The sequence below is a fragment of the Argiope bruennichi genome, chromosome 7, assembly GCF_947563725.1.
Source record: "Argiope bruennichi chromosome 7, qqArgBrue1.1, whole genome shotgun sequence".
Taxonomy (NCBI): Eukaryota; Metazoa; Arthropoda; class Arachnida; order Araneae; family Araneidae; genus Argiope; species Argiope bruennichi.
Window position 1 is genome coordinate 126,677,309 of NC_079157.1, and position 27,269 is coordinate 126,704,577.

Consider the following 27,269-nt stretch of genomic DNA (forward strand, 5'->3'; position numbering starts at 1 on the left):
AGAAAATGTATTATTAATACTATGTTATTCTGATTAATAAGTATCTAATCGTACAAAGGTTTATTGTGCGAGGATAAATTGCAAAATTCATTTTTTGTTTGTTTTAAATATTCTATTTTCAAAATCTCTAAACAAATTATAAATAAAAAGATTTAAGAATCATATATACATTCATGCTTATCATACTTTTTAATAAAATTTGATTTCACAATGCAAGTTAAAATAATTGCTTCAGTATGCAAAAGATTTCCATATATATGAACACAAAATTCCTTTAGTATATTATGGAATTATATAATTAAATTATTACTTTATGCTGGGAATACAATAATATACTTCAATGTGATTCTTGAGACTGATGAATTTCAAAAAATTATTCTCAGGAGAATCAAAGATTGTGTTGCAGTTAACTGTTTTTAGTATTCCCATTTCTGTAAAATAAATTTAATTCAAAGACACAAAATGGTTTTATAAATCAGATATACATTAAGTTAAAATTTAGCAATTAAGAATTAAAATTAGTTACGGTTAAAACTAAGAAATGAAAATTTAGGAGCATTTGCTGCAGAATAGTTTAATATTGCAAACAAAAGACAAAGCAGCATTAAAATAAAGTTTTTAATAAAGTCTCAAGCATTTCTGAAACATTATAGCATATTAAATATTGCGAAGCTTTTACACAACATTCAGAGTATATTTAAAATAATTTTAAAATAAATTCTTTTTACATAATAAACTGCATTTTAGAACTTCTGCCCTACACCTTTAATATGCAACTTTTTCTTATACTTAAAATTTTTTTTTAATTCATGAGACATAAAAATGACTATTTGCTTAACAAAATTACAAAAATAATTGACAAATAATGTTCACTTTTTTCAATGATAATAAAATATTTTATTCAACAGAAACATCATGAAAATCAATCATAAATTTATTTAATAGACATAAACATTGCTTAATATGAAATGATTTTTTTTTGTTTCATAAAGCAAATTTATAATACCTATAAGATATTAAAAAGAAATTCCATAATTTTTATCATTTATTGTATTTGCAAATTATACTTAAAAAATATTTATTAAGAGACATTTTAAAACAATAAGAAAGAAAATTATTATATGATCACAATTTATTGTGTTATTATGTCCAAATAATTCTCAACAAAAATTCATTCAAATCATTTTTATGGATTTCATTAAAAATCTCAGCATCTGCTATTGGAAATTTATCACTGAATCTTGCTTCATTAATCTAAAATTGACAATGTAATTAAATTATTAAAAAATATTGAAGCTGTTTAAAAAATTCTGCAAAACAATAATTAAGCAGAAATTGTATTAATTATGAAAATAAAGAACGAGATTTAAATAACCATAACTTTGAATATTATGTGATATGAGATATTATGCCAACTAATTTTAAAGCAGATTCAAATAATAAAACACAGAAAATAAGAAAAATTTGCTCATCTTTATATAATATTATATATATAATAAAATACTGAAAGGTACCTAGAATTATAACAACATTAACAAGGAATAAGCATTAGTTCTTTGATTTAAAGTTGCTGATGTTGAATGCTATAATAATAAATGCTTTTATGGTTACATGACTAAGTACTTAAATATGTATATATGTAGAACTTTATAACAAAATACTTGCATATCAAAAATAACATTGTATTTTCAATATTTTTATACAAAAGTAACATAAATATATAATATGATTTACTTAAAGTTGTTATTACATATCATTTTAGAAATTTCATACTTTGACATGAATCAAATATATCACATACACTAATATGTAGCCAAATAAAAGTATGAACCTTTTAAAATTCCTTTTAACCAGAAATTATAATAAACGTCTTGCATCAGCTCATAAATGATATTTGGAAATCTTTTTAACGTATTTGCATTAATTTAAAAATATGAAATACTTATTAAATAAAATACTTTTTTGTATTTATATTTTATCTATTATGTAAATATCCACAAAAAAGCATAGTGCATAGTTACATGATTAAAAATATATACTTGAAATGTGATAATATATAATTGCAATGTATGTTCTTTAAAAATTGTGTCCTCTATTTTCACATTTTATATTTAATAACTATACAATAATATAGTTATTAGTAACAAATATTTAAATAATTAAACTTTAGATGCACATATAATAAGCATAATTTATAAAAATTATTTTATAATCGATTTTAATGAAAACAGTTTTCTTGACAATAATTTTCAACTATTCTTTACCAATAAGAAGGGAGAGGGGGAAAAAAAACCCCACCTAGAAAACTTATATAAAATGGTTGATATAAAAACCTCAAGAAAATTACAGCATAATCTGTCTCCGGAATGTTAGTTTTTTATCAAGGGGGTAAAAAATGGATATTTAGTTTTTAAAAAAATCATTTTTTTTAATATTATAGAAAATAAAAATGTGATATCAGAAAATATATTTTGAATAAAGAAATTTCATTATTTTTGTGCAAAATTAATAAATTTATTTTCTTTAAAAGACTATGAAAAATTACTTTGTAAAATAGGAATAATTTAATTACATGATTAAGAAACTTTTATATACTGAATAATTTTTATTTCAAGCTTCCATAAAAATACAGTTAATTCAAATAAGAAACAAATGATAATTGGAATAGCTTAAACAATAACAAAATAAGTCAACATTAATACACACATACATACATATATATATATATATATATATAGCAATCTTTTAAATTCAACAGTTTGATTATATTGCTATCATCAAAAGCAATCTAGATAACAGATAAGCTCCAAATATTCTAATGAGAGAACTTTGAATAACTTAATTATACACATCTGCAACATACACATTTTAAAAATACCTGTTCAAAAAATAGTGCAATTGTAAATATTTAGTTTAAGGAAATATAAAAGCCCAACAATTTCACAAGTAAGTAAATGCATGAATAGTTTTTCTCTTAAGTACTGCAAATTTCTTCATGCATTTGTGTCATTTCTAAAGATTGTAAACCCTCCAGAAGCTATTGGCAGTTGAATGGAAATAGATCAAGGAATGCTGAAAATAAGAAGAACAAGTGTAAAATGTATGAAAATTCTACATGAATGCATTCATCAGTCTTTCCCACCTACTGATATACATCTTGAAGAAAATTCAATTTAATTATATTAAAGTCCCATTTTAAAGCTCTATAAATATTAATCTGAAATGAACTTTGCAGTTTTGAATTATGGTCAGATGATGAGCGCAAACCTTGAGCGAGCATTTCTCTAATTTTCGCACATGAAAGAAGCATCCACACCCCCGATGAAATGTGCTTCTCATCATAAACAATTGACCAAGAACCAAACATGCAATAGATTTGAGAGCAAATTTGGTCTCAAAATTTTGACACTTCAGTCCTAGAGTTGCCACCAATCAATATCTTTAAATGTAACAGTACATCAATTAGTCATCATTCAAACAGACCAGGTTCTGAAATGTTGCAAATAACCAATAAGGGTACACTGGTATATATATATAAAGTAATTTTGCTCTTGGTAAATGATACATCCATCAAATTTTGTTTTAAATGGTTCATAAAGAACATGATGTTCCATAGTTTATTTTTATAAGTCTTCAAATAAGTAAAATATAGAATATCTACAAGATACAAATTCTTTAAATAAAAATGCAGATAGGAAAACAATCTTTAAAGGCATTTCCTAGCTTATTACAACTGGTTACAAAAACATTTATTTATAAATCATATTCCTTACTGTCTAAAATTCTTTATGAGTTGCAAAGAATGTTAAATTAAATTATGAGCAAATACAAGACAATAACCAGATTTGAAGTAAATTGAAGAACATATTTTTAATAAATTTTATGCTTCATGAAAGTTTCAAAATTGTTCTTCCTGAATAGACTTCAGAGAGATAAATGAACAAAATTGTACTTCATGAATTACAGAAACCTTAACCATTTAGATTCAGCAAAAAAAGATTCAAATTCTATTTTTAAAACAAGGATTTTAGCAGATAAACTTTTCTACATTACACATTTTTATCTAGCTCGATTTTTTAAAAATGTATATCAAGATATAATTTTGTAATGAATTTTCCATAATTTTTTTATGATTTTAAATTTGGAATACCTTTATATATCTGATGACTATGCATCATCTTAATATTTTCAAAACTTAGTTAATAACTAATGTAACAAAACTTAATTAACTAATGTAATTAATTTTAATTTAATACTTGTGATGTAATCTCATAATGAGTTTTTAAAAGCAACAGATTTCAGGATTCCATAATATTTATAATAATGAATTATAAACTGAAAGATAAAAAGTAAGTAATAGTTAAAAATGCATCATGATCTGGCTTCCCTTTACATAGCATCTTGTATTGCCAATTTTTGTACTACTCCCTTATTAATACATAAATCACGAATATCATGATATGAAGGAATAATGAAGTAAGATTTTTTACAAAGTGACCCAATAGATTGGAGACTGTCAAGTCTTTATACTTATCTGTATTTAGATAATTCATATAAATGATGAGTTAAGAGATTAATCAAACTAATTAATAACACAAAAATTGATACATGAGGATCCTCAAGAAAGTAAGTTTCCCATAAATCAAAACAAAAACCTAATTACTTGAAAAGATTTATTGCAAGAGGTACAGCAATATTTCTGTTACTTCTCAGTATAATAACCACTGCAACTGTAACGTCATATTGTGAAATAAGTTTTTGAGTGAAGTGCCACTGAACTTTGCCAGTTAGGAATAGAATCAATGTATCACAGTTGTCTACAGGAAAGTAATGACAGACAGGAACTACTTCAAGAGAAAAATAGTGAATACTGTTGGGAGTAAGATTGAGAATATAGGTAGGGTGGTCAAATATAAGCATACCCCAACAAAACTGCGGCACCCATTTTTTTTTTTTTTTTGAATTTACTATATTTAGCAATGATTATCCCATGTCTCAAATTCTGAATAGCTCATTGCAACTTCTTTAATGCTGCACAGTAAAGTCCAACTTTGAGGACTTAATTTCATTGTTGGCAGATGAAATAAGAATGGTTTTTTAATATATTATAGAAATGTTAATATAAGCTTTTAATTACATGGTTTAATAAGCTCACAAGTTACCTGGCTCATATTTTTAAATTTGCACTTCTTTAATGCTGCACCATCTTTTATTGATATGGGGAACTTACTTTCTATATGACTAACATGTTAAAACAGATTTTATATAGGTGAGCAATCAAATTTCATCTTTAAAAATAATCATTTTATAAGAAACTTCAGAGAGAGAACAAGAATTAACATTGGTAGTAGTAGTTTAATGATAAATCTATAAGTTACAAAGCAATTAGTCAAGTTAGGAAAGTAAATATATAATTTTACACACTTATAAAATGCAATATAATATAAAAGAATATCACCAGTAACTGATGAACATTTTTCACAAACATTGAAGTAAAATTATTTAAAATATTCTTTATACAAGTTTCTTATGAAAATCTTAATAAAGCAGTTTTACTGCATATTGAAAAATACTTTATTATTCTACAATTGGCTGTATTAAGGTGGGAGGGGGGGACATTACACTACAACAATTTCTTCAGAAATCGGTTCCTTCAAAAATTGAATTTTTTTTTGAATGAGTCAATGTTGCTGACATTTTCTATTTTTCAATAATGTTTCGATTTTTTTAAAAAAATTTTTGCATGCCTTTAAGCATTTAGTGTATTCACTTTTGAATATCCAGGGGGAATTAAACATATTTTCATGACATATTATACAGACAAATTCTAAAGCTTTTACTTAAAAATTATTTGCTGTAAAAGTACTTAAATGATTCATTAATAATAATATTGATATATAAAAAATAGTTTATAAAGAAGTAATCATTTGCAAAAAACAATAATGAGCTGAAAACACATAAAATCAAACTTGCATTATTTCCATGAATACATTAAGCATTCTTGTAAAGAAATTTTTTTTTCTACCTAGAGAAGCAAAAAGATTCAAGTTAATGAAAAAGATGTGTTTTCTCCACACAATTCCTATTTCTTTAGACCGAGAGAAAACTTTACACTTACCACTGGACTCATTGATTATTCCACTATGGATAAAAGAGCGGTGGAATGTTAATGAATTACATTCATATAATTGATCAGATTTGCATATTAAAAAATTCAGTTGTTTTATAAATAAAATCTTTATAAAGAAAAATAAGTGTTAGAATAAAAAAAAATAAAAAAAAATGAACTTTTAATGATACTGCACATCCTAAATTTTAATTCTAAATAGAATTCTTTATTAAAAAAAAAAAAAGAAATACAACAGGGAACAATTTCTATTTACAAATCACAAGAGAAGACTGGTCTATTTTGTATAAAGATATAAAGGAACAAAGATTTCAAATTTGTGTTATTTTCTCCACTAATTTAATAAGGACTGGAGCCAAGAGGATGAAACAGGTCAATAGATAATACAATTAATTAATAGACAATGCAACTTTCAACAAGGAAAATCTTTTCCTTATTTAATTTAAACTGAAGATATAAAATTAATATTGGTTGTTAATATCATACAATGTATATATTATTGGTTGTTGTCAAAATTTCTTTTCTGAAATTTAAAAATTTTGCAGTACTTACATATTAATTAAAATAATTTACCATTTTTTAGTAATATGTTGTTCCAAAACTGAGATCCTTTGTGCGTTCTATCATGAACTCTTCTTTGTCATATTCATTTGCGCTGATTGGAGCAAACTTTCGAACATGGAATTCTTCAAGCTTTTTTAAGCCTTCACGGTCTTGGTGCATATTTAACAAACATTTCATTATATCTGACTTCACCGATTCTAATAAATAAATAAAAAATAGTAATTAGCATAAATTTTATATCATATAAAGAAATCTAAACAATGGTGTATTGAGCATATTTTAAATTTCTGATACAGATATCACTTAACTATAGTTTGTGTATTTTAGAGTAGGTGGTTCGAGGTCACATTCTCCACCTCGTTACTGAGGCAGACAACAGTGTCACTTTTGTTTTACACAGCTGTTAAGGTATTCCGATAGCTTTTTGCTTCATACTTTATTCAAGTAAGTTATAGTTTGTTCGGGATTGTGGGATTCATTTATGCTAAGTAGTATGTAAAGAACCTTTAAATTAGATATTTTAACGTTTTATAATTCTTTTATTTATTTCAATATGAAACATGCAAAAATTTACTCTGATAAACATAACAATGTATAAAAATATATGCATTTATTTTTCGAACTCAAAAATGCAATGTTTTAAATATATCAAATTTGGTATGTGATTTTATCACTATAATTTTTATTTCAACCAAAAAAAAAAAAAAAACGCGTCTTAAACGGAAATTTTGATTTTCAGATATTAGTGCCCATTTACCAGGGATTAAATACCAAAAAATTGGCCGAGAATCAAACGGTAGATCCAGTAAAAAATGCTAAATTCATGCCAAAGATTAATATTTCATAACTATTCTACACCATGCAATGCATTCTTGGCACCTTTATTAAAGAATGTGTGAGAAAGTTTTACACAGACCACTCCAACTGGTTTTTTAAAGAATTGTTATTATTTGTTTTATCTACTTCAGAATATATCTCAGATTCAATGATTGAATAAAATTGTTTGCTTACACTGCCAGCTTAACATCCTTACTGAAATGTACTGGAGTGGGAAAAAAAACAAGCTTTGTCGAAACCACGGCAACGGAGAAGGAGAAAGTGTAGAGTAGGGAAAACGAGTGTCCTTGAAACGCCTACAAAAATTACACAGGTTTTAATACGGCTTAGAATCACTAACCTTTTTTTTTCCCTTCTAAATTTTTATTTAATTCAATTAAATAAAGATGCTTTATTATATTATTATTATTTTTAACTTAGATTTTGATGTGCAAACTTCGCAATGATTGCATATTATTATGTTTTCTAGACTTATGCAATATCAATTATTTAGCTAAAGAATTACATATGGTGTTTTTCAGATTTATTGAAATCCTTGTTAATGTTCAGGCATTTCTTTATTTTAGGATAGGATTTTACTATCTTCATCTATTTATTTGTATTCTTTATTTAACACAGACCACTCCAACTGGATTTTTAAAGTTTGTTTTTAAGTATCACACACACATGGGTATTTCAAAAAATTTACAATGCAATTACTTCTTTTAATATTACAAATAGACACATACTTTCAAATATAAAGTTTTATTAAATAAGGTAGCCATTTGTATGAAAACACTTTGGGTTTCCTTAAAATTAATAATAAAAATTTTAATTTTATACAGTTTCTAGAGTGTATTCTAGAGTCAATTAGTGACAGCCTTATTCAATAGTGCGATCAAACTTTGACTTGCAAATTAACTAACCTGTTGATTTATTACTCTCCATGCCAAATGCACGACCAGAATAAGCCCATTTATTCTGAATTTCGACTCGCCGAATTTGGAGTGGCACGTTTTAATTGCACATTACCACATGTATAGTACAATAAGAATTGTTCTAGCAGAATATAGCAGGTTGTTTTTCCCAATATGGATTAAGAAATAATTTTGGCTGATTTTGTGTTTTTACGCTTGAATAGTTTCTAGATTATTTTTGTATTGTTTTAAATGGTAATATGTAATTGTCAGAAAATATACAAGTTAATCATCTTGATAAATATGATTATCCTATAATTATTATGAAGAAACCAACATTACTGCTGATATTTTTAGCCATAAAAACATACAAACAAAAATCAAACTAGTATATAAAAATCGAAATGCACAGTTAAAAATTCTGCATATTCGTCATAACTCAAGTTTGATTTCAAGTATCCCAAATTGGAAGGGGGGGGAATCAATATATGTTTGTTTTTTATTCACTTCAAATTTGACATAAGTACCAAATGCCAGAAGTATACAAAATATTTGGAACAAGAAAAAGCTGTTTTGAAGTCAACTGGGCAATAAGAGATAGATAAAACATAAGTAAAGAAACTTGCATTTGAGTATAAGAATTATTCGCAAGTAAGAATTAACTTGTAAATCTGGTTTGAGTGACTAGAAAGTTAACTCATTGTTTGGTGAATTTGGCTATAAAATATTTCCATCTATGCACAAATTAAAATACATTCATCTATGCATAAATTCTTGCACTTTATTTGCAAAGATATATTTATTTCTTAAATCAGAAAGGTTTAATATAAATTTAGATGAGATAATTTATTTTAGGAATGCAAATGTAAAGAATATATGAATTCCTAAAAGAATACAAGCGAAACATTTTAGCAATTGTTTGTTAGTTTCGCTTTTAACAATGTGAGTGTTATATAATTTTATTTATTTATTATAAGCCTCTGCAGATACCAAAATGTTTTCTTACAACTGCCTCACCTTCATTAATAAAATTCAGTAATGGGGAATATATACCAAGAAGCAATATTTAAGGAAATAAAGCCTTGCTCCAATTTTAGAACAACTTGTATATATAATCTGTGAGGAATAAAAAAAAAAGGAATTTCATTAAAATAAAATAAAATTTACCATCAAGTTTAGAGTTCACAACAAAGGGGTATGGAGGTAATGGGCCCCAAGAAGTCAGCACTTTTATTTCATCAGCTAAATGTGAATTTCTTTGCAAAAAAAAAGCTAAGCAGTTGGCATCAACAGCTGCAGCATCTACTTTTTTGCCAATAACCATTTTAATGCTTTCCAGATGTGATCCTACAGTAAAAACAACTCCATAAAAAATAATATTTAAAAAAAATTAAAAACACAATTTGTGTTTTTAAAATGACATCGAAATTATTTATTTTGGCAAAAATGCTTGCTACCCAGAGCAACATAGTTAGAAAAGAATTACAATTTTAAACAATGGGGGGGGGGATTTAACATTTACTTATATTCAGCAAAAAAAAAAAAAAAAAAAAAAAAAAAAAAATATTTTAAGGGCATGAGAATACACAAATAAAGAATTTACAATTAAGAAACAAAAATTCATATATATTATTTGATAAATTTTAATAAAATATTCAAAATCTAAAATTTTTTTATAGTTTTTAATTTTAATAAATTTTCCTTATTACTGTATTTTGTACTATAACAGAAATAAAAAATTGTGAATACTATCAATTGAGTACATCTTAAAATTCAATAAATTTTATGGAGATATCCATAATTTACAAAATGTTTTCCAAAGTGCACTGATTTCTATCGTTTTAAATCATTTACATTATTTAAGAAACTTTCAATTAACAAGTTGCTCAACTTTTGCGGTGCAGTAAAGTTTTAATATCAATACAGTTACAGCAATTTTCACACTGGTAAGCAAATGTTTGTTTGAGAAATCCTAGAAAACTTGAAACTTGGTTCTCAAGACATTGGGAGATTTCCAGAAATGAAAAGCAAACAACTACTCTGGAGTTCAAGTCCAGAATTGTCTGTGAAATTGAATGCAGCAAAGTCAAGTAACCCTGTGATTTATAGTGTTATACAGCTACAGTTTATACTCCATTTTGTCTCAGTTACATAAACATACTTCTCAAGTTTGAATTTATGACTTCCTACTATAAATTAAATTACTTTAATTTCTCACCAAATTTCCAAACATACGCAAGAGGAGTAATGAATTAGAATTTTAATTAAAAATAAATCAAACCTTTTGTGTTTTCCTGCAATAACTTCCAAAAATATTAGTGCACAAAAAATAGTTTTTATTTTAAAGCTCTAAAAAAATATCTGTTTAATAATTCTATTTTATTTATGAAGTGTTTTTAATGAATTTTGATAATTGTAAAAAAATACTTTTTGCATCAGTTTTAACAATCAAATGATTCAAAATTCTTTTCATAAATTACACCATTTACATAAAGAATTTAAAAATTTAATTACCATACTGCAAAAACAACATGCTAGCAGCATACAGATTAATCAAACAATTACATTTCAATGATGCTGTAATGTAATAGAAGTTGACTCCCCTGAGAAGTTTCCTTTTCAAATTCAGATTACTTTACTGGCAATAACTTTAGCACAAGAAAAACATATTGCAAGAAAAAGGTCATTAAGGTCTGCTCGAAGTGAGCGATGTCTTACCTATAAATAAAAAGTTTTAAAAACAATACAGAAAGAGGCCAGTTTCCCCCCCCCTCTCTCCCACACAATTACAATTTTAAAAGTTGATCAATTACCACTTGTAACTACTGAGTTCTGTACACACAGCAAACAGATACTTCCCTTACAATGACAATTTCAAAAAATTAAATTCCCTGAGAAAAAGGAGAATTCCAGAAAACTTCATTTCTAATTGAGGTATTGGTGGATTGAATGGTAAAAAGAAATAAATCAATAACAGAAGAGGGGAAATTGCAAAGAGATGACATTTTAAGGATTGCAGTCTTTAATTTATATATTATATATTTCATTGGAATGTGCACTGATGTTTGTTGCCTATCATTAAATCTCACCTTCCCTGATCCCTTTAGTATAAAAGAATCAAAACAATAAAACAATTAACACCTGTTGGGATACATTCTTTCTTTATTTCTTTTAATCCCACATTACAGACAATGAAGTGTCCTTTTTGGAGCAAAAAAATTGTGCAAAATGTACTAACAGCTTTGTAAAGAATAAAAATCATTATTGTAGACAAGTGCAGCTTAAAAATGATCATAAGTAGGTTCAGAATGCAGTGAGTAAATAAGAGTTTTGCCAGGAACAAAGGAAAATATCACCATAGCTAGGTTTATCATTATTGACAGTATAGTTATATACAAGTTTCACTGTATTCAGCGCTTGAAAATAATACGTTAGCATATGCATATATGTAATGATGAAAACTAGTTTATCGTGAATAATAAGTTACATAAAATCTCATAATTTAGCAATGAAAAGATTTTAATATATATATATATATATGTGAAAAACTATTATTACTAGAAAATTAAGTAGACTTTTATAGGATGAACAATAAAAATAGTTTTCAGCATTTTTTAAAATTATGAAATTCCCAATCAATTTGGATTGATAATCATTTCTGAACGTGTTGATATTAATATAGAAGTACAGCATGACCAAAAATTTTATATTTGGCTTTTATACATTTAGTGATAAATAAAATTTGACATGTTAGGTATGAAGACTGTGATTTTCCTCCTTGGTTAACTCACCATACTTACTAATCAAGAACATTTTATTTGCAGCCATATAAAGTTAAAGAGCTAAAGCATTCTAGGGTGGCTACTATCATGAGGTTAACAACAGCACAATGCCATTCTCTAATCGACTTTTTAGATCAATTTTTTTATAGAAAAGAAAAGCAGCATTCAGCTTAATTTATTTATATTAACATCCTATTTTAAAGCAACACTAAGGCTATTCTGGGACGGACCTTATAATTTTGAACTGTGGCCAGATAACGAAGATGACACTCGAGCTGACACCCCGCTGTTCAAATTTCCACACCACACCAATGGAAGGACAATTGGCCCTGACAGATTTAATGTGCACTAGACCTGCTTACATGACAGTTATTCGGTGGAATCGGGTCTCGAGCCTGAAACCCTCCAGTTCTGAAGCCGAGACCTTACCCCAGCATCGACCAGAAAACAAAAAAAAAAAAAAAAAAAAAAAAAAAAAACAGAAAAACATGATTATATATTTTATAAAAAAATGACTGTGTTAATAATTCATAATTTTTATAATTAATATAAAAAAATTCACGAAATTAAAAAGATGTCAGCTCTTGGTTAGAAGCAAAATGAAAATTAAAAAAAAAATTCCAGCTAATGTAATTTTTTAAAAGAAGTATTTTTTTTAAGCCAACACCAGACAATATATTGCATTGCCTCAAAATTTAACAGTCATCATCATAAGAAGAATCCTATTCAATGAACTAGTTTGAAGTTTTTAAGTTTTAAATAAAGAAAAAAAGATATTTTATTTTTTTACTATGATTTTAAGAGCAATAAAATCATATGACACAATAATTCAATGAGATAATAATGTTGTTTTGAATTTTACTACGATAAAAATCATTGTTATAAAATGTGACTATAACTAATTTTTAAAAATTTACTAAAAAAAATGTTTTTATTCAAACAAAATTGGTATAGTAGTAAAGCTTTTTTTTTCACCTTTAAAATAATGTAAAATTTTGTGCAATAATATGCTTTGATGTTATAGCAGAAACATATTAAAATTAAAGTTTTTATTTTTTAATTTATGGCTCAAAGTTAAAATTTCATCATATTGGATTTTACAAAATTGATTAGCATAATTACACACACAGTGAATATAGTACAATAAAATACCTTTAATAAGTTGTTGAATTATTTGCTACAAAGTGACATTTTAACAAGAATGATGGTCTAATATGTAATGTATTAATGTTTCACTTAAGTACTTTTAGAAAAAATTCTTTGAAATATCACCTGGATGCATTAAATTCATTCTGCCATATACTTATTTTCCGTTAAATGAACAATCTGCATATTCTGCTATAGCAACACATAAAAGTTTAAACATACATTTATCAAGCATAATTAAAATAAACTCTTCACCATCTAACACTAAAAATTGAAATTTGAACATATCTTGAGTTACAACAAATATCATGTAGTACATATTTCATACTTCCCCTTTAGGATAACATTCCAGTATTTTAATCGACTAATGCACACAATTTAAAAAAGAGAGGGAGGGGGACAAGTCATTAAGCATTATCTTAATATGTGATAGAACCTCTGGATTATGTCGCCTCAGATTCCCTTTCTGAATTTTTCCCTTTCATTGGTTTTCTTTCTTGATTTATCCCATAAACAAACCTTAAAGGTCAAACTTTCAATTTATTGTATTCAACCCCTGCGAAAACAAGCAATTAAGTTTTCTTTACACTTTCCAAGAAAATTAAGCACTTTTTAATGTGCTTAAAAATGGCTTTCAAATTTAAGCCCTTTCCATGATGCTACACACCCTGTATAATTCAGCATGAACAAATTTACATGAAGGTGTTCGAAAATTAAAGTAGTGATAAGAATTACTGATAATTAAAATATAAATTTTTGTACCTGAATAAAGTACATTTCCAAAGAAAGAAGCATTTTCGCCGATTTCTTTAAGTTTACTCAGTGTGATGACATGCCCACTCAAAGACTCGGGGCAGTTGTCAGCCCATTTGCATCCTCTTAAGTCTATAAAATCTTTCACTTTTTCACTGTAAGAGAAATGAAGTTTATTATATATATATACAAACATACACACACACTTTTTTTATGAACAATTCTTTATAGATGATACATATATGATAAAAATCCAACTACATGTAGTCTTTGTTAATATATTTCATGAAATAAATTTTGTTATGATTATGAAAACTTATGATTTATCCATCTAACTTTAAAACAGAGACAAATCCTTTTTTTTACCGCAATGGCCCCCAGTAATTATTTTTAAAAAATATGTTTTCTTTATCCATATCAATTTCTTTTCTATGTTAGAAGTATTACATGCTAGTAAAATAGTCAATGTAGTGAAGAATAAATATAAATAATAATAAAAAAATAACATGACAAAATGGTGCTGTAAAAACACACATACATAAAACTAAAGACTAGAATAATTTAATGTACATGGTAAAGTAATGAATTAAAGGTTAAAAAATACCCTTTAAATTTTTTAAAATTAGCACTGAAGCCTAAAATCACTGGCCAATCATTTAATTCTCATATTTCCCTTTTGTCTTTTTCTTTAAAATCCTTTCCTGGTTTAGTTTCATTTTTTTTAATATTCAGTATATGAACATGACAAATGCATAATATTTAGTTAATGTCATTAGTTAATATATTCACAGAAGAAAATACACGGCATGGAAGAAAAATCAAAAGGATTATTCCACTATTCTCTTATTTAATATGCTTACACAATAAATGCAATTCACATTTCAATTTACAGAACAGTGAAGAATCTGTTGCATGTATTTCAACCTCTAGGAATAAATTGATTAGATATAAAATTTAATGCACATTTTTATTTTTGGTATCTATACCAAAAATATAACTTTGAACTTTATATACCAAATTTCAATTAACTACTTGCTGCATTTGATTTATTACTTTCATAAATGCATGAAAATGTATTGGCAGACAGCCAACATGTTGTTTGATTTAGTTCAAAATCTGATACACATTTATAATTCTAGTTATAATACAATATCCTAAATTTTCCCTGTTTTTCCAGATTTTCAGCAAAAAATGCTGGATTTCAGAGAGTAATTAATTATGCCAAATGAAAACACTAAGAAATAAAATAAGTACAATTAACAGGACAATAAAAACTGAATAAACTTATAAAAAATGTGATCGAAAATTATTACATAAAAGAAAATTAATTGATTCCAGGAAAGATAAAATTCAATGTTCAAATCTGAAGCTAACTCTTTTAATATAAATGCAGTTACCTTTTATATCTAAATAAAATCCAATTATATCAAAATAAAACTGAAATTATTAACTTTAAGTTAGGAAAAAATCTAAAATAATTTTTAACCTGGGACCAGATAACCTAGAATTGAAAAGAAATCTTGACTAATTATTTTAAAGAAATTTACTAGAATTTTTAAGCTATTCATGCTCATTCCAGGAACACTGGATATAAGGATGAGCAGATATATTTGTAAAAGCACAAAAATGTGCAATTAATTAAAGAAATAAAATCACTGGGAGTTGTCTCCCTAAAATTTTCTCGCATACTCTCTAGTAAAGGTGATATTTTCTCTAATAAAGGTGTTATTCCAGAGAATGATTTGTACAGCATTGATGTACAATAGCAATGAAATATTTTCTGGCATAAATTAAACAGTTTTACTCAATCCAACGTGTGATCCTTGGAGAGTGTTTTGGTTATTAATCATTGGCATACGATTAATAGTATCCAAAAATCGAATTTGTGTTCTAGATGCATTTTTCTGAACCGATTGAAACAAAAACTTGATACAGAACTACATATGTACTCACAAAATTACATGTTGATTGTCACATATTTAAGTCATTGCATTTTTGAGATCGTGTTTACATGCTTCTGGAAGTGCAGATGGTTAACCTATTGTTGGATTTGGCTCAAAATTTGATAAGTTTTGAATTATGGATGTTGACTTTATGAAATGAATTTTATTTATCTAGTTCTCTTTGTTTAGTTCGTATTAATTTATATTTGAACAACTGGACACAGATTTTATCTGAACTAATTTTGCTCAAAATTTGACAGAAATCTACAAATTTTGTTTAAATATCATATAATAAATTTTTTCTGTCTACCTCAAAATATTTTTAGTTATCTTTGTCAACGAACATTTTCCAAAAATATTTCTTTTGAACTCAGGGAGGTGTAATCCATAAAGATTTATCAAAATATTGAGTTCAAATTTTGTGTGTTTTCATTGTCAAAATTACCTTATGAATATACATTGATGATTTAGCTTATAATGCTACTACTTTTGCTTATAATGTTATACTTTTTTTAGAAATAGAAATACCCTTTTTTTAGAAATAATATTTGAAATGCATGAGAACAAAATTGGTATATTTTTAGCTATAATAATTGAAAAAGTAGAAAAATAATATTAGTTCATCACAATCTGAATATAATGATATATTATTGGTTAAATATCATTAAGAAAAATACAAAAATGTACAAGGAGAAGATAAGAATTTTAAAATAACAAATTGATATTACTTTATATTAAGAATTAAGCTTTTATTTTTAGTGAATAAAACTCTCATTATATATCATTTGTAACAACTTATCTTTTACAATTTAATCATAAATCAGAAAAAAAAATCTTTCTAATTTGGATAAAAGAGTATTAAAATATTTGATGGATACAAAAGATAAGAAAATGTTTTATGATAAAAAAAAAATTTGGTTTTCAGAATGCTAGAAGAGAAAATGCAGAGAATAGTCTATCATTTTCAGATGGTTTAATTTTCTTGGGCAATTCATTTATTTAATGGAAATATTAAACAAAAAAAGTGTTTCACATGTTATTTGCTATTTTTTCACTTGCATGTCTAAAATCTTTTTTCTAAAATTTGTAAATATATTATGTGCATTATATGTTTATTACTTAAACTGAAATATATATAAAAAAAATACATAAATGTTGTTACCTTAAATTCCAACTATTTATAAAAAAATGAAAATTACATCACCAAGATCTTAATTTTTGTTTGTTGTTAGAATTATTGAAAAGATATATCACTTGCTAGATGGTGTGTTGAGATGAAAAGAATAATCTATTTTTCTAGTGGATCAATATCTTTAAAAATGTTTTGAGCTTCTTTAATTCCAAAACATTCCTACTGCAAGATCTCGTAGATACAGTTGTGTGATTGTCTATTGCTTATCTGTGCTCTACATGTATTTATGTAATATTCAGCGTAAAAAAAATCATGACCAAAACTTTATAAATAAGAAAGAGCAAAGAGCAATTTTTGAAAAGTTAAATTCAATTAAATATTAATCAAATGATAAACTGAAAAGAGACAGTATGAAATATTTAATTTATATCCCAAAACTTTAATCCACAAACATGAACTATAGAGAAAACATAACAATGGTCGAAAAATACGAACTCAAGATTCTGATGAATCTTCTCTCCAATTCAAAAAGCAAATTTTTGGCACAGTTTCTTTCCATGAATGCAATAAATCAGTTTCTCTATTCGAGTTAGACAAATGAATATTTAGTATATGAACTTTAGACCAAAAGTATAGATTTTTATTATAAAATTTTGAATGAAGTCAATTCCGAAAAAAAATTATTTATAGTGCTGTTCAAGTACAAGTGAAATTAGTCACTAAAAACTGTAAAAACTAAATAGATAAAATCTGATAGAAATTACGCTGAATTTTAATTTGGTATAGGTGTGGTAGAGGTTTAGCATCAAAAATATATATTCTAATCAAATTTTGAATCAAATCTGTCAGGGCCAAAAATGTGAACTTGTCTGTACTTTCGCAGGCATGCTAACACAGTAACTCGTATACACATCTTAAGTTAATAACATTCGGTATGCCATCTTATTGCTACAACTGCAATTTTGTTTTCAATCAGAGAAAAAAGTATTCAAAATGTATGGATTCGATAATGGAATGGATATGGAATGCTAAATTCATACAGGGTATCCCACAAAGTATACAGCATCTAATATTTACAGATTCGAATCGAACACATCAAAATGAGTATTTTGATGTAATACATGCGAGGTCCCTGAATATAGCATCACAGTCTAATTACACGAAGAACGTTAGTTATGAATTCAATTGGTTGTATGCCAAATTATGATGCATATGACGATTGTACGAGATGGAAGCTTCCTAGGTCACTATGAAAATTTGTGGCAACCAAGAACACGAAAAGTGCGTCTGTAAGTGAATATGCAAATTCTTATGCTGTTCTGTTCACTTACAAAATTCAAATCAATCACCATTCTTCGATTTGGATGGTTTAAGGAGATTTGATATTGCAGGCATGATTAATAAGATTGAATGTGGCAAAACTGATTTTAATCTGATCTGGATCAGTAATGTGATGGATTTCCACTTCCGTGGATATGTTAATAAACAGATTTGGAGGTTCTAGGCCACTTAGGCTCATGTTTGATGAGCATTATCTGCTGAAGGCATCATTGGGACATTTTTTTTAAATTAAAAATTGTCACCAGTGAAGCTTATTTTGACGTGTTGAATGATGGTGTCATCTCATTCTTGCATGGCATAAACAAGATAAGTGATTATTGGTTTATGTAAGATTAAACTAGACCTCACCACACTCGGTGAAACTTTGATTTTTGTAGTGGAACATTTTCACAATAGACTGACTTTGTTACCTTACCTGAGTGACTTTTTTTTACAGGAATGTCTGAAAGACAAAGTGTATCACATACAGCCTTCAACATTGGATGACTTGAGAGCAGCAATTGAAACTGATGTCAAGGAAATTGGAACAGATGTTTTGACAAAAGTAGTTGCGAATTTCTATTCTAGGCTTCACCATGCATTTGTTCAAACAGTCAACATTTCGAAAATTTGTTGCACTGAACATTCTCAATAAACATTAATTTTCACTTGATTTTTTCCTTCTCATTTCTTCAAGTTTTTACGACACAAGCTCCACACCTTAATTAGACTATGACGCTATATTCAGGGGGCCCATATGTTATACATCAAAATACTCATCATGATGTTTGAATCTGTAAATATTAAATGCTGCATATCTTGTTGGACATCCGATATCAAAGATCTATATTTCGTAACTATTGTTCCCCAATGTCAAGCAAGACATTTGCAGCGTTATAAAAGGTCTACAATTTTATACAGTGGGAGTGAGATAAGACATATATTGGAAAATAAGCAAGTAAATTTCAGGGAGACCCTTCCTGCTGGTTTCTATCTGGAAAATTAATTGAAATTAGGAATGTTCCAACTAATTTGAGAAATCTTATTTCCACAATAAGATTTCTCAAATTAAGTGCAGGAAAAGCTATAAATTCAAAATGATACAATATATTGAAAATTAAATGTAAGTAAGCATAATAGAAAAAAAAAAATGCAAAATTTATCTCAAACCTAGTTTTTTTTCCACCTTGCTTTTTCTTAATTTGTTCATTTGTAATAATAAGATTAAAATTTATTAAAAGTTTCAAAATTAAATTTCAGCAATAATACTAGAATTAATTGGTTAATGAATATATTTTGTATTATTATATTCATTGAAAGTGCAGAAATTAAACTAATTTTTAGATCTAACTAAAAATAAAAGTCTCAAAATACATTAGAAAAAGACTAATGGTTATTTTTAATTAGATTTTTTGTATCAAGTACAGATGGAACAGTGCTAACAAAACAATCAAGTAATTACAATAAATGAAAATACCTTTCCAGCTATCAATCCTCTTTTTTAAGATAAAGGTTTTATGACTGTGCAGATGTACATCAAGAATTGATAAGCTGTTGTATTGTTTAGTGTATAGTGGAAATAAACTACTATGTAGTTCCCAGGTTATAATTATTTTTAATGAAGATAAAAATTTTAGTAAGAATGTATTTCAAGTGATGAAGAAGCCTGGTTGAACAATATCATAAGACATCTAAATAGACATAATAAAACTGCATGTAATGCACTTTTCATAAAGTATTAAATAAAGCAAAGAAAAATAAAATATTTGCTCATGAAGAATAATAATAAAGATAATGGAGTAAATTATATAGTAAATGCCTCCCTTTCTTACAAACTTGATAATTTTTATACTGCTCATGAGACTATTATTGCAAAAATGCACAACAGTAGAAAAAGCATGGATGTCAAAATCCAATTTATGACACACAAAGAGATTTTTTTTTTTTTAATTACATACTTAGCATAATAATGGGTAGATGAATCAATGGTTTATGGATTAATAGTTTAAAAAATAAAATTTAAAAATTGGAAAATTATTTATACAAAACACATTTGGTAACTTGGCAGTATATTAAAGAGACAAAATTTCTTTGGTCTTCTTAATATACAGCATTTAAAAGAAATTTGATCAACAATAATCTTCACATATAAGTAATGAATTTTACAGAGAAAGTAATAAATAAGTAAATTAATAAAAATTTGCATAATATTTTTCTAATAATTTTTTCCCCCTTCTCAAAATTTTGACAATGAAACATCAAACTTGCAATTTCAGCAGATAGCTATCCTTATAATTATTTAGTAATATTAAATACTTATATTAAAAATGAAGTAAAATTATTAGAAATAGTAAAAACTTGGAAGAAATAAGGCAGAAAATACTACAATCAAACTATGGATGTAATTAAATTTGTAATCAATTGAAAAATATTTCATGTAGAAAAAATAAACAAAATTATATTTAATATCTAAGCTATATAAATATACCAAAGAATTATGAATATAGAAAGTAATTTCAATTGCAAAATTTGTCACAAACAATTTTAATTCTAATAAAAACTGTAGGATATAAATGAAACATTGAAAACAATATATTAAATGAGTGTTTGAAAAGATTAAAATGCCTTATCATACCCAAGGTCCTTGTGCATTACGACATCTGAATAATAGCCTGGACGATCAGAATTGCGTATGTGCTTGTGGACAGATGAAATTGGCAATAATTCAATAGGGCTGGAATCTTTCAACATTCGTAAATAAACAGTGCTACTCATCCAGGCTGAAAAGAAAAGTAATATAAAGATGGAAAGGAAACTCTAATCTGAAATTTTTAAAAATATAGTAATGAAATTACAACATACAAAATTATACTAAAGACTACATTAATTAAAAAATAATTTTTTAAATACATAATTTTATTGAAGAATAGAATAGAATAAGCTTAAAAATACAAATTCGTATAACAGCATGCAGCAAATTGAAAATGATATTTAAGAGTTTAATTTCTTAAATATAAAATATGAATTATGGGTCTTGCCGCAAACTTTTTCTTTGATATTTAATGGATAAAGGCACAGTTTTTTTTTTTCCAAAAAAAATCAACACTAAAGTTTTTATCTGCCTTTAAAAAAGATTTTTTTAAAAAAATTAATCATGCTTATTAATATAAAAAAATTTGCTATAATTTTTCATTTTTCAAAAAAATGTTTTTTATTTCAAATTAAGGAGTTGATATTCAAGAAGATACTAAATTCCTCATCCAAAATTTAAAAATTATAAATAATTAATATAATTTTAGAGATGTTTTATACAATCAGTATTTTAACACTGAAATTACAAATGTCCTTCTCTTAAAGATTTGTATTATGAAAATGCAGCATACTATTAGTAACACATCCTTTCAGCAGCAAGTGCACTACAAAATAAGTCATTAAAACACACAATTTTTTTTTTAAAAAAGTATGCTACCTAGATCCAAGTATCCAGACAAAAAAGGATCTTCTCTCTCAAGTCTTGGTCCTTCCCATCTCGACTCATATAACAATGTAGTGTGAATACTTAATTTCGATTCTAAGTACTGCAGAATCATTTCAAAGTATTCCACAGGAATACTTGGAGATAAGTAAGTTCCAGCACGAAGTGTAATCATTTTGGCAATATCTAAAAGAGAAATTATATTGAAAATAGCAGAAAAAAATAGAATTGATAATTTCTGATAAATTTATATACAATATATACACTTTCACAACTATAACAAAACAATATATTTTTTAAAAAAAATTAAAAACAGAAGCGCATAACGAAACAAAATGCACATATAATTCAAATAAATAAAACAAAAAAATACCATCATTAAGTTTCGAAATTTTATATCATACACATACATCAATTTAAGAGATACTAAACTATTTCAACTATAAATTATCAATTATGATTTAGGGAATGAAATATTTAAGCAAATTTTCAAAAGATATGCGTTTATCGTAATAGTTAAAAATTCACTTAAAATAAATGTCAGAGTTTGAACGTACCCTCAAGTTTCGAGTTTTTACGATTTCAAATTTAAAAAAAACGATAACCATCCATAATAGTCACTTTTCCGGTTACTAAAATCATAACGAAACCACTCATTGACAACGTGATATGAAAGCACAACCATTGGACCTTATTCGCATGTCGTCATAGTCACGTGACGAAATATATTGCTTGTGATGATTTGTTTACTTGTATATCTAATTTTTTTTATTGCATCTGAAATTGAAAGTTAATGACAACTTTATTTTCTCTATTTTGGGAGAGAGGAAATTAAAATTACTCTCAAAATGTTGTGTGATAAAATCATACTACTCTGAATATATAAACAAAAATTTATAAAGCAGAATGAAAAGAAAACTGAAATAGAATTTTGCATGAATATAATTTTTTAAAAGTAGATTGCGTGGTAGTTAAGAGTAGTATTGGAGAAAAAACTACTGTTATACATAAAAAATAATTTATTGCATAAAAAGGAACACTAATGAAATAACCACAGTTATCCTTCTCTGTGAAAATATCTTTACTTGAAAATAGCAGCTTTATAAATGCTTATTGCATTCAGAATGGCTCATAAATAAAAATTTTAGAGCTGAAAGAAAAAAAATCCATCAAAATAAAAATAATGCTTACTAAAACATTTATAATTCCAATAACAGTTAACATACTTTTTGTATTCTAAAACATGCTTTTTGAGGCGACAACCATAAATGTGAAGAAATACTTTCTAAAATGATTAATTTCAAAGAAAGTTTCACTTCTCAAGAAAACAGCAAATTTGTAGATTAAAAATTTTTAAATGCGAAATACAGATATAAAAACAAGTGTCAATGCTCAACAAAGAACTGATCCGAAATAAAAAATTTCGTTTTCAAAAACGTAAATAAACAGCTTATGTAGAATTCATGTTATATGCGTGTGTTGATCTTGTTAGCCCGGCATAGGCCAAGAACTCCGTTCTTCAGTATACGCTGAAAAAGCGAATCTTTATAATTTCTTTCTTTCATGTAGAATATGCCAGTGAAAAGAACTTATCAACTTTCATAACTAACAATATTTCTTCAAATCCTTGTCGCTCAATAAACAGGGCATCAGTCAGATATATATATATATATGTCTTCAGAATGCTAAAAAGGAATTATTGTGTATACATGATTTTGTATTTCGTTACTTTTATATTCATAAGTATGTTTAGTTAAATTGCTTTTTGACTCACCATGACTTTATTTATCTTAATAAAACTTCATCATTTAAAAATCTCCTTTTATTGTAGGTCACTATTTCAATTGTGTATATAGTGTAGAAGAAAGCACTGAGAATAATACTTTAGGAATTGGTAACTAACTTTCTTTTTCATTTTCTACTGTTTGACACAATTTGGCCTAGACTGGCAAAAAAGTTGAACTACAGAGACGTAACTAGGCATTTAGGCACCCGTAGCAAGAACTCGCCTTTGCGCACCCTCTCTCTCGCCCAAACTGACCAAACCAAAACGCCCCCTACTATAACTGATATTGGCCTCACTGAGTTATTCCCTTATTCAATTGTTTCTTCATGTTATAAAGCTTAATTTCAAAATTGCAGTACATAATTTAATTTTTAGTACAACATAAAACATGAAACTAATTAGTATTTGATCTCCAAATAATCTGAAAGTAGCATGATAAGTATATTTTTACTGTCTGATCAGCTGCAAATCAAAATGTTCATTAAATTGTATCGGGATCTGTATATGTGTCATCTTTTTGGTAAGACATACAGCTGGTATACACTTTGTTCTCTTCTGGATTTTTTAAAACAATATTGAAATAGTCATTATAATATACTTCTAAAAGAGCTCAAAACTTTTTTTTTTTACAAAAATGTTAAAGGAACACTTTGCCTGACATCTAAAGTTCTAAACAAGCAGGAAAGACGTGATGGGATAGCTGGGAAGGGTCTGTATTGAGAATCGGAATTGTAATGTTAGTACTGCTTCCAATTCTAGTTTGCCTAACCCAGCCCAAAAATTAAAACTATATTTTGCATCTACTGTATATACTGGTAAACTCTTGCTTTTGAAAAAAGGCAAACTTTAGGTCTAAACCATATGTCATCAATACACAAGTACCTATATAAAATATTTTTGAACTGATATGAAATATATTTTACAAATCAACTTTAATATCTTATGTTAAAAACTTTAACTTTGTTATTGAAATTATTTAATTTTTAGTACTCCGAACAGTAATCAGGAATTATATTGGGAAATGTAGAAAAAGATACAGTGTGCAATAAAATGTACTACTATTTAGACTGAATTTTGATTCATGAATAAAACAAAATATACTGCATGTTTTATAACTAGTTAAATTAATGATTTAGGTTGGAAAAACACAATAATTTTCTAATAATATGAGAATTTAAGTTTTTTATCATTTGGACCAAATATGTAACTAATTTAACTTACAGTAATTCCATATTACATGGCAAGTTATAAAAAAACTTATTTAAGCTGCATTCACAACTGTAGATTAAATAAAATACTGCAACAATATTTTTATCCTGAAACTAAGCAATATATATATATATATATATAAAATCATAGCTAAATCGTTCATGTGTGTATATATATATATATATAATATAATATAATGCTAAACCTAAAAGATGTGATTTTGAAATATATATTCGATCATATGCTCATAATAACATACTGAAGGAAGTAAACATTCATAAGCTGTAAAAATATCTTTAAAAGTTAAATTTTAGCAAAACAATATATTTGATATATAAAAGAATTTTTAGTCATAGAAATCTCCAATGATTCCAATTTTTTTACAGTGGCTCAAAAAATTGAGAGTACACCTTACTTTTACTTGATAAATCCGACATTCAATATAAATAACACATTACCAGGAAGTGTAAATATGTTTTTATTTTTACACATAAATAGTTTAATTTAGAGTAAAAATCAATGAAAAACTTCTAAATTGAAAAGTTTCAGAAGCATTTTAAATAAACATACGGAGAATTTTGCCTCAAAAAATTGAGAATACACCAATGAAATTTGTGCAATATCACCATGGAAATAAAGTGTCACTATTATGTTTCATGTCTTTTGGCTCTTATAATGGACTCTAAACGTCATGGTACTGTTTCGACCAATTTTTGGTGGCATCTGAAGATATTTTACCCCATTCTTCTTGCAACACTTGTTTTAAATAGGTTTTGTTTCTAATTTTGTGTTTTTGAACCACTGCTTGGAGTGTGGCTCACGAATATTCAATGGTATTCATGTCGGGGCACCATAAAAGATACCGTATTTTGATGTTACATGCATTCTGTTTGGGGTCGTTGTCCTACTGGAAAATGGAAATTCATCTAAACCCAAATTTTTAACACTTTCCTTTAAATTACTGCAACTATATGGTTCATCCAACTTGTTGCAGAAACTTTTCAAATCATAGGAAGAAGTGTAACTGCTGAAACTGTGCGAAATGCCATTAGACAAACTGGATATAAAAGTCACATTGTTAGAGAGAAACCGTTCGTCAGCTTGCAAATTCAGAGAAAGCATTTGAAGTTTGCAAAAACTCATCAATTGAAGACCAATAACCTTTGGAAGAAAGCTATATTTAGTAATGAAAGAAAACTCAACATTTTTGACAGTAACAGCCATCGTACAGTATGGAGAAAGCCTAATACTGCTTTGGATCCAAAAAATTTATGTCCTACTGTTAAACATGATGGTGACTCCACCATGATTTGAGGTTGCATGGCTTCATCCAGGGTAGGACATTTAATTTTTATAGATGGCATTATAAACGATATGGTTTACTTGGATATACTTCGCAGCAATCTAAAGGAAAGTGCTAAAAATTTGGGTTTAGATGGAAATTTCATTTTCCAGTAGGACAACGACTCTAAACAGAATGCACGTAACGTCAAAATATGGTGTCTTTTTTATTATAAACAGCAGTTACACATACCACCACAGTACCCCAACATCAATGCCATTGAATATCTTTGGTTCACACTCGTAGCAGTAGTCCAAAAACACAAAATTAAAACCAAAACCCATTTAAAACCAGTGGTTGAAGAAGAATGGGATATAATATCTTCAGATATCACCAAAAATTGATTGAATAGGTGCCACGACGTTTAGAGCCCATTATAAAAGCCAAAAGACATGCAATTAAATACCGACACTTTCTTTCTATGCCAGATATTACAAGAATTTCATTGGTGTATTCTCAATTTTTTAGGCAAAAATCTGTATATGGTTATTTAAAATGCTTCTGAAACTCTTAAATTTAGAAGTTTTTCATTGATTTTTCTTTATTTTTACTCTAAATTAAACCATTTGTTTTGTGTAAAAATAGAAACATGTTTGCACTTCTCGGTAATGTGTTATTTAAATTGAAAGTCGGATTTATCAAGTAAAAGTAAGGTGTACTCTCAATTTTTTGAGCCACTGTATGTGGTGATTAAAATTTTATATTTTTATATATATATTGCATTTATAAATAATTAATTTATAGCTACCAACATTTTTAAAATAAGAGGAATTGACAATGTTTTATGAAAAACTTAGTTAAAAATATCTGTCACTTTAGAATTTATAAATATTTTCTAAATTCATATAAAAATTACAAACTGCTTCTCACACCAAAATAAAATTATTTTATGTTTAAAATTATAGAAAAAGAGAAAGATAGTCTGCTATTTATAAGATATAAAATCACTTCCTATAT

At 26.6% G+C, this 27,269-nt stretch overlaps 2 protein-coding genes across 3 annotated transcripts in view; one reads left to right on the top strand and one right to left on the bottom strand.

Moving 5' to 3' along the window:
• Window positions 1-1,074: 1,074 nt before the first annotated feature.
• LOC129976421 (uncharacterized) lies at window positions 1,075-22,674 on the bottom strand. Its single transcript, XM_056089981.1, has 7 exons — window positions 22,533-22,674; window positions 21,970-22,161; window positions 21,136-21,280; window positions 14,115-14,260; window positions 9,592-9,771; window positions 6,701-6,888; window positions 1,075-3,072 (listed from the first exon to the last, which is right to left on the bottom strand). The coding sequence occupies exons 2-6, from the start codon at window positions 22,148-22,150 to the stop codon at window positions 6,707-6,709; spliced, it is 834 nt and encodes a 277-aa protein (XP_055945956.1). The 5' UTR covers window positions 22,151-22,161; window positions 22,533-22,674; the 3' UTR covers window positions 1,075-3,072; window positions 6,701-6,706.
• A 594-nt stretch (window positions 22,675-23,268) lies between these two features.
• The window catches only part of LOC129975740 (beta-1,3-glucosyltransferase-like), a 34,218-nt gene continuing 30,217 nt past the window's right edge, over window positions 23,269-27,269 (top strand). The window contains exons 1-2 of one of the 2 annotated variants that reach the window (XM_056088927.1): window positions 23,269-23,718; window positions 23,807-23,869. In XM_056088927.1, the coding sequence (XP_055944902.1) occupies window positions 23,658-23,718; window positions 23,807-23,869 (124 nt within the window). In that variant the 5' untranslated portion in view covers window positions 23,269-23,657. The remainder of the gene's footprint in view (window positions 23,719-23,806; window positions 23,870-27,269) is intronic. The other variant, XM_056088926.1, reaches the window with a different exon arrangement.

What these genes read in the sequence shown, in the direction of transcription:
- LOC129976421 (XM_056089981.1), bottom strand. Translation starts at nt 22,150, where the DNA reads ATGATTACACTTCGTGCTGGAACTTACTTATCTCCAAGTATTCCTGTG. An exon ending in GTCTGGATACTTGGATCTAG is followed by an intron (nt 21,281 to 21,969) that starts GTAGCATACTTT and finishes TTTTCTTTTCAG; the next exon opens with CCTGGATGAGTAGCACTGTT. An exon ending in GTAATGCACAAGGACCTTGG is followed by an intron (nt 14,261 to 21,135) that starts GTATGATAAGGC and finishes TTTCTCTTACAG; the next exon opens with TGAAAAAGTGAAAGATTTTA.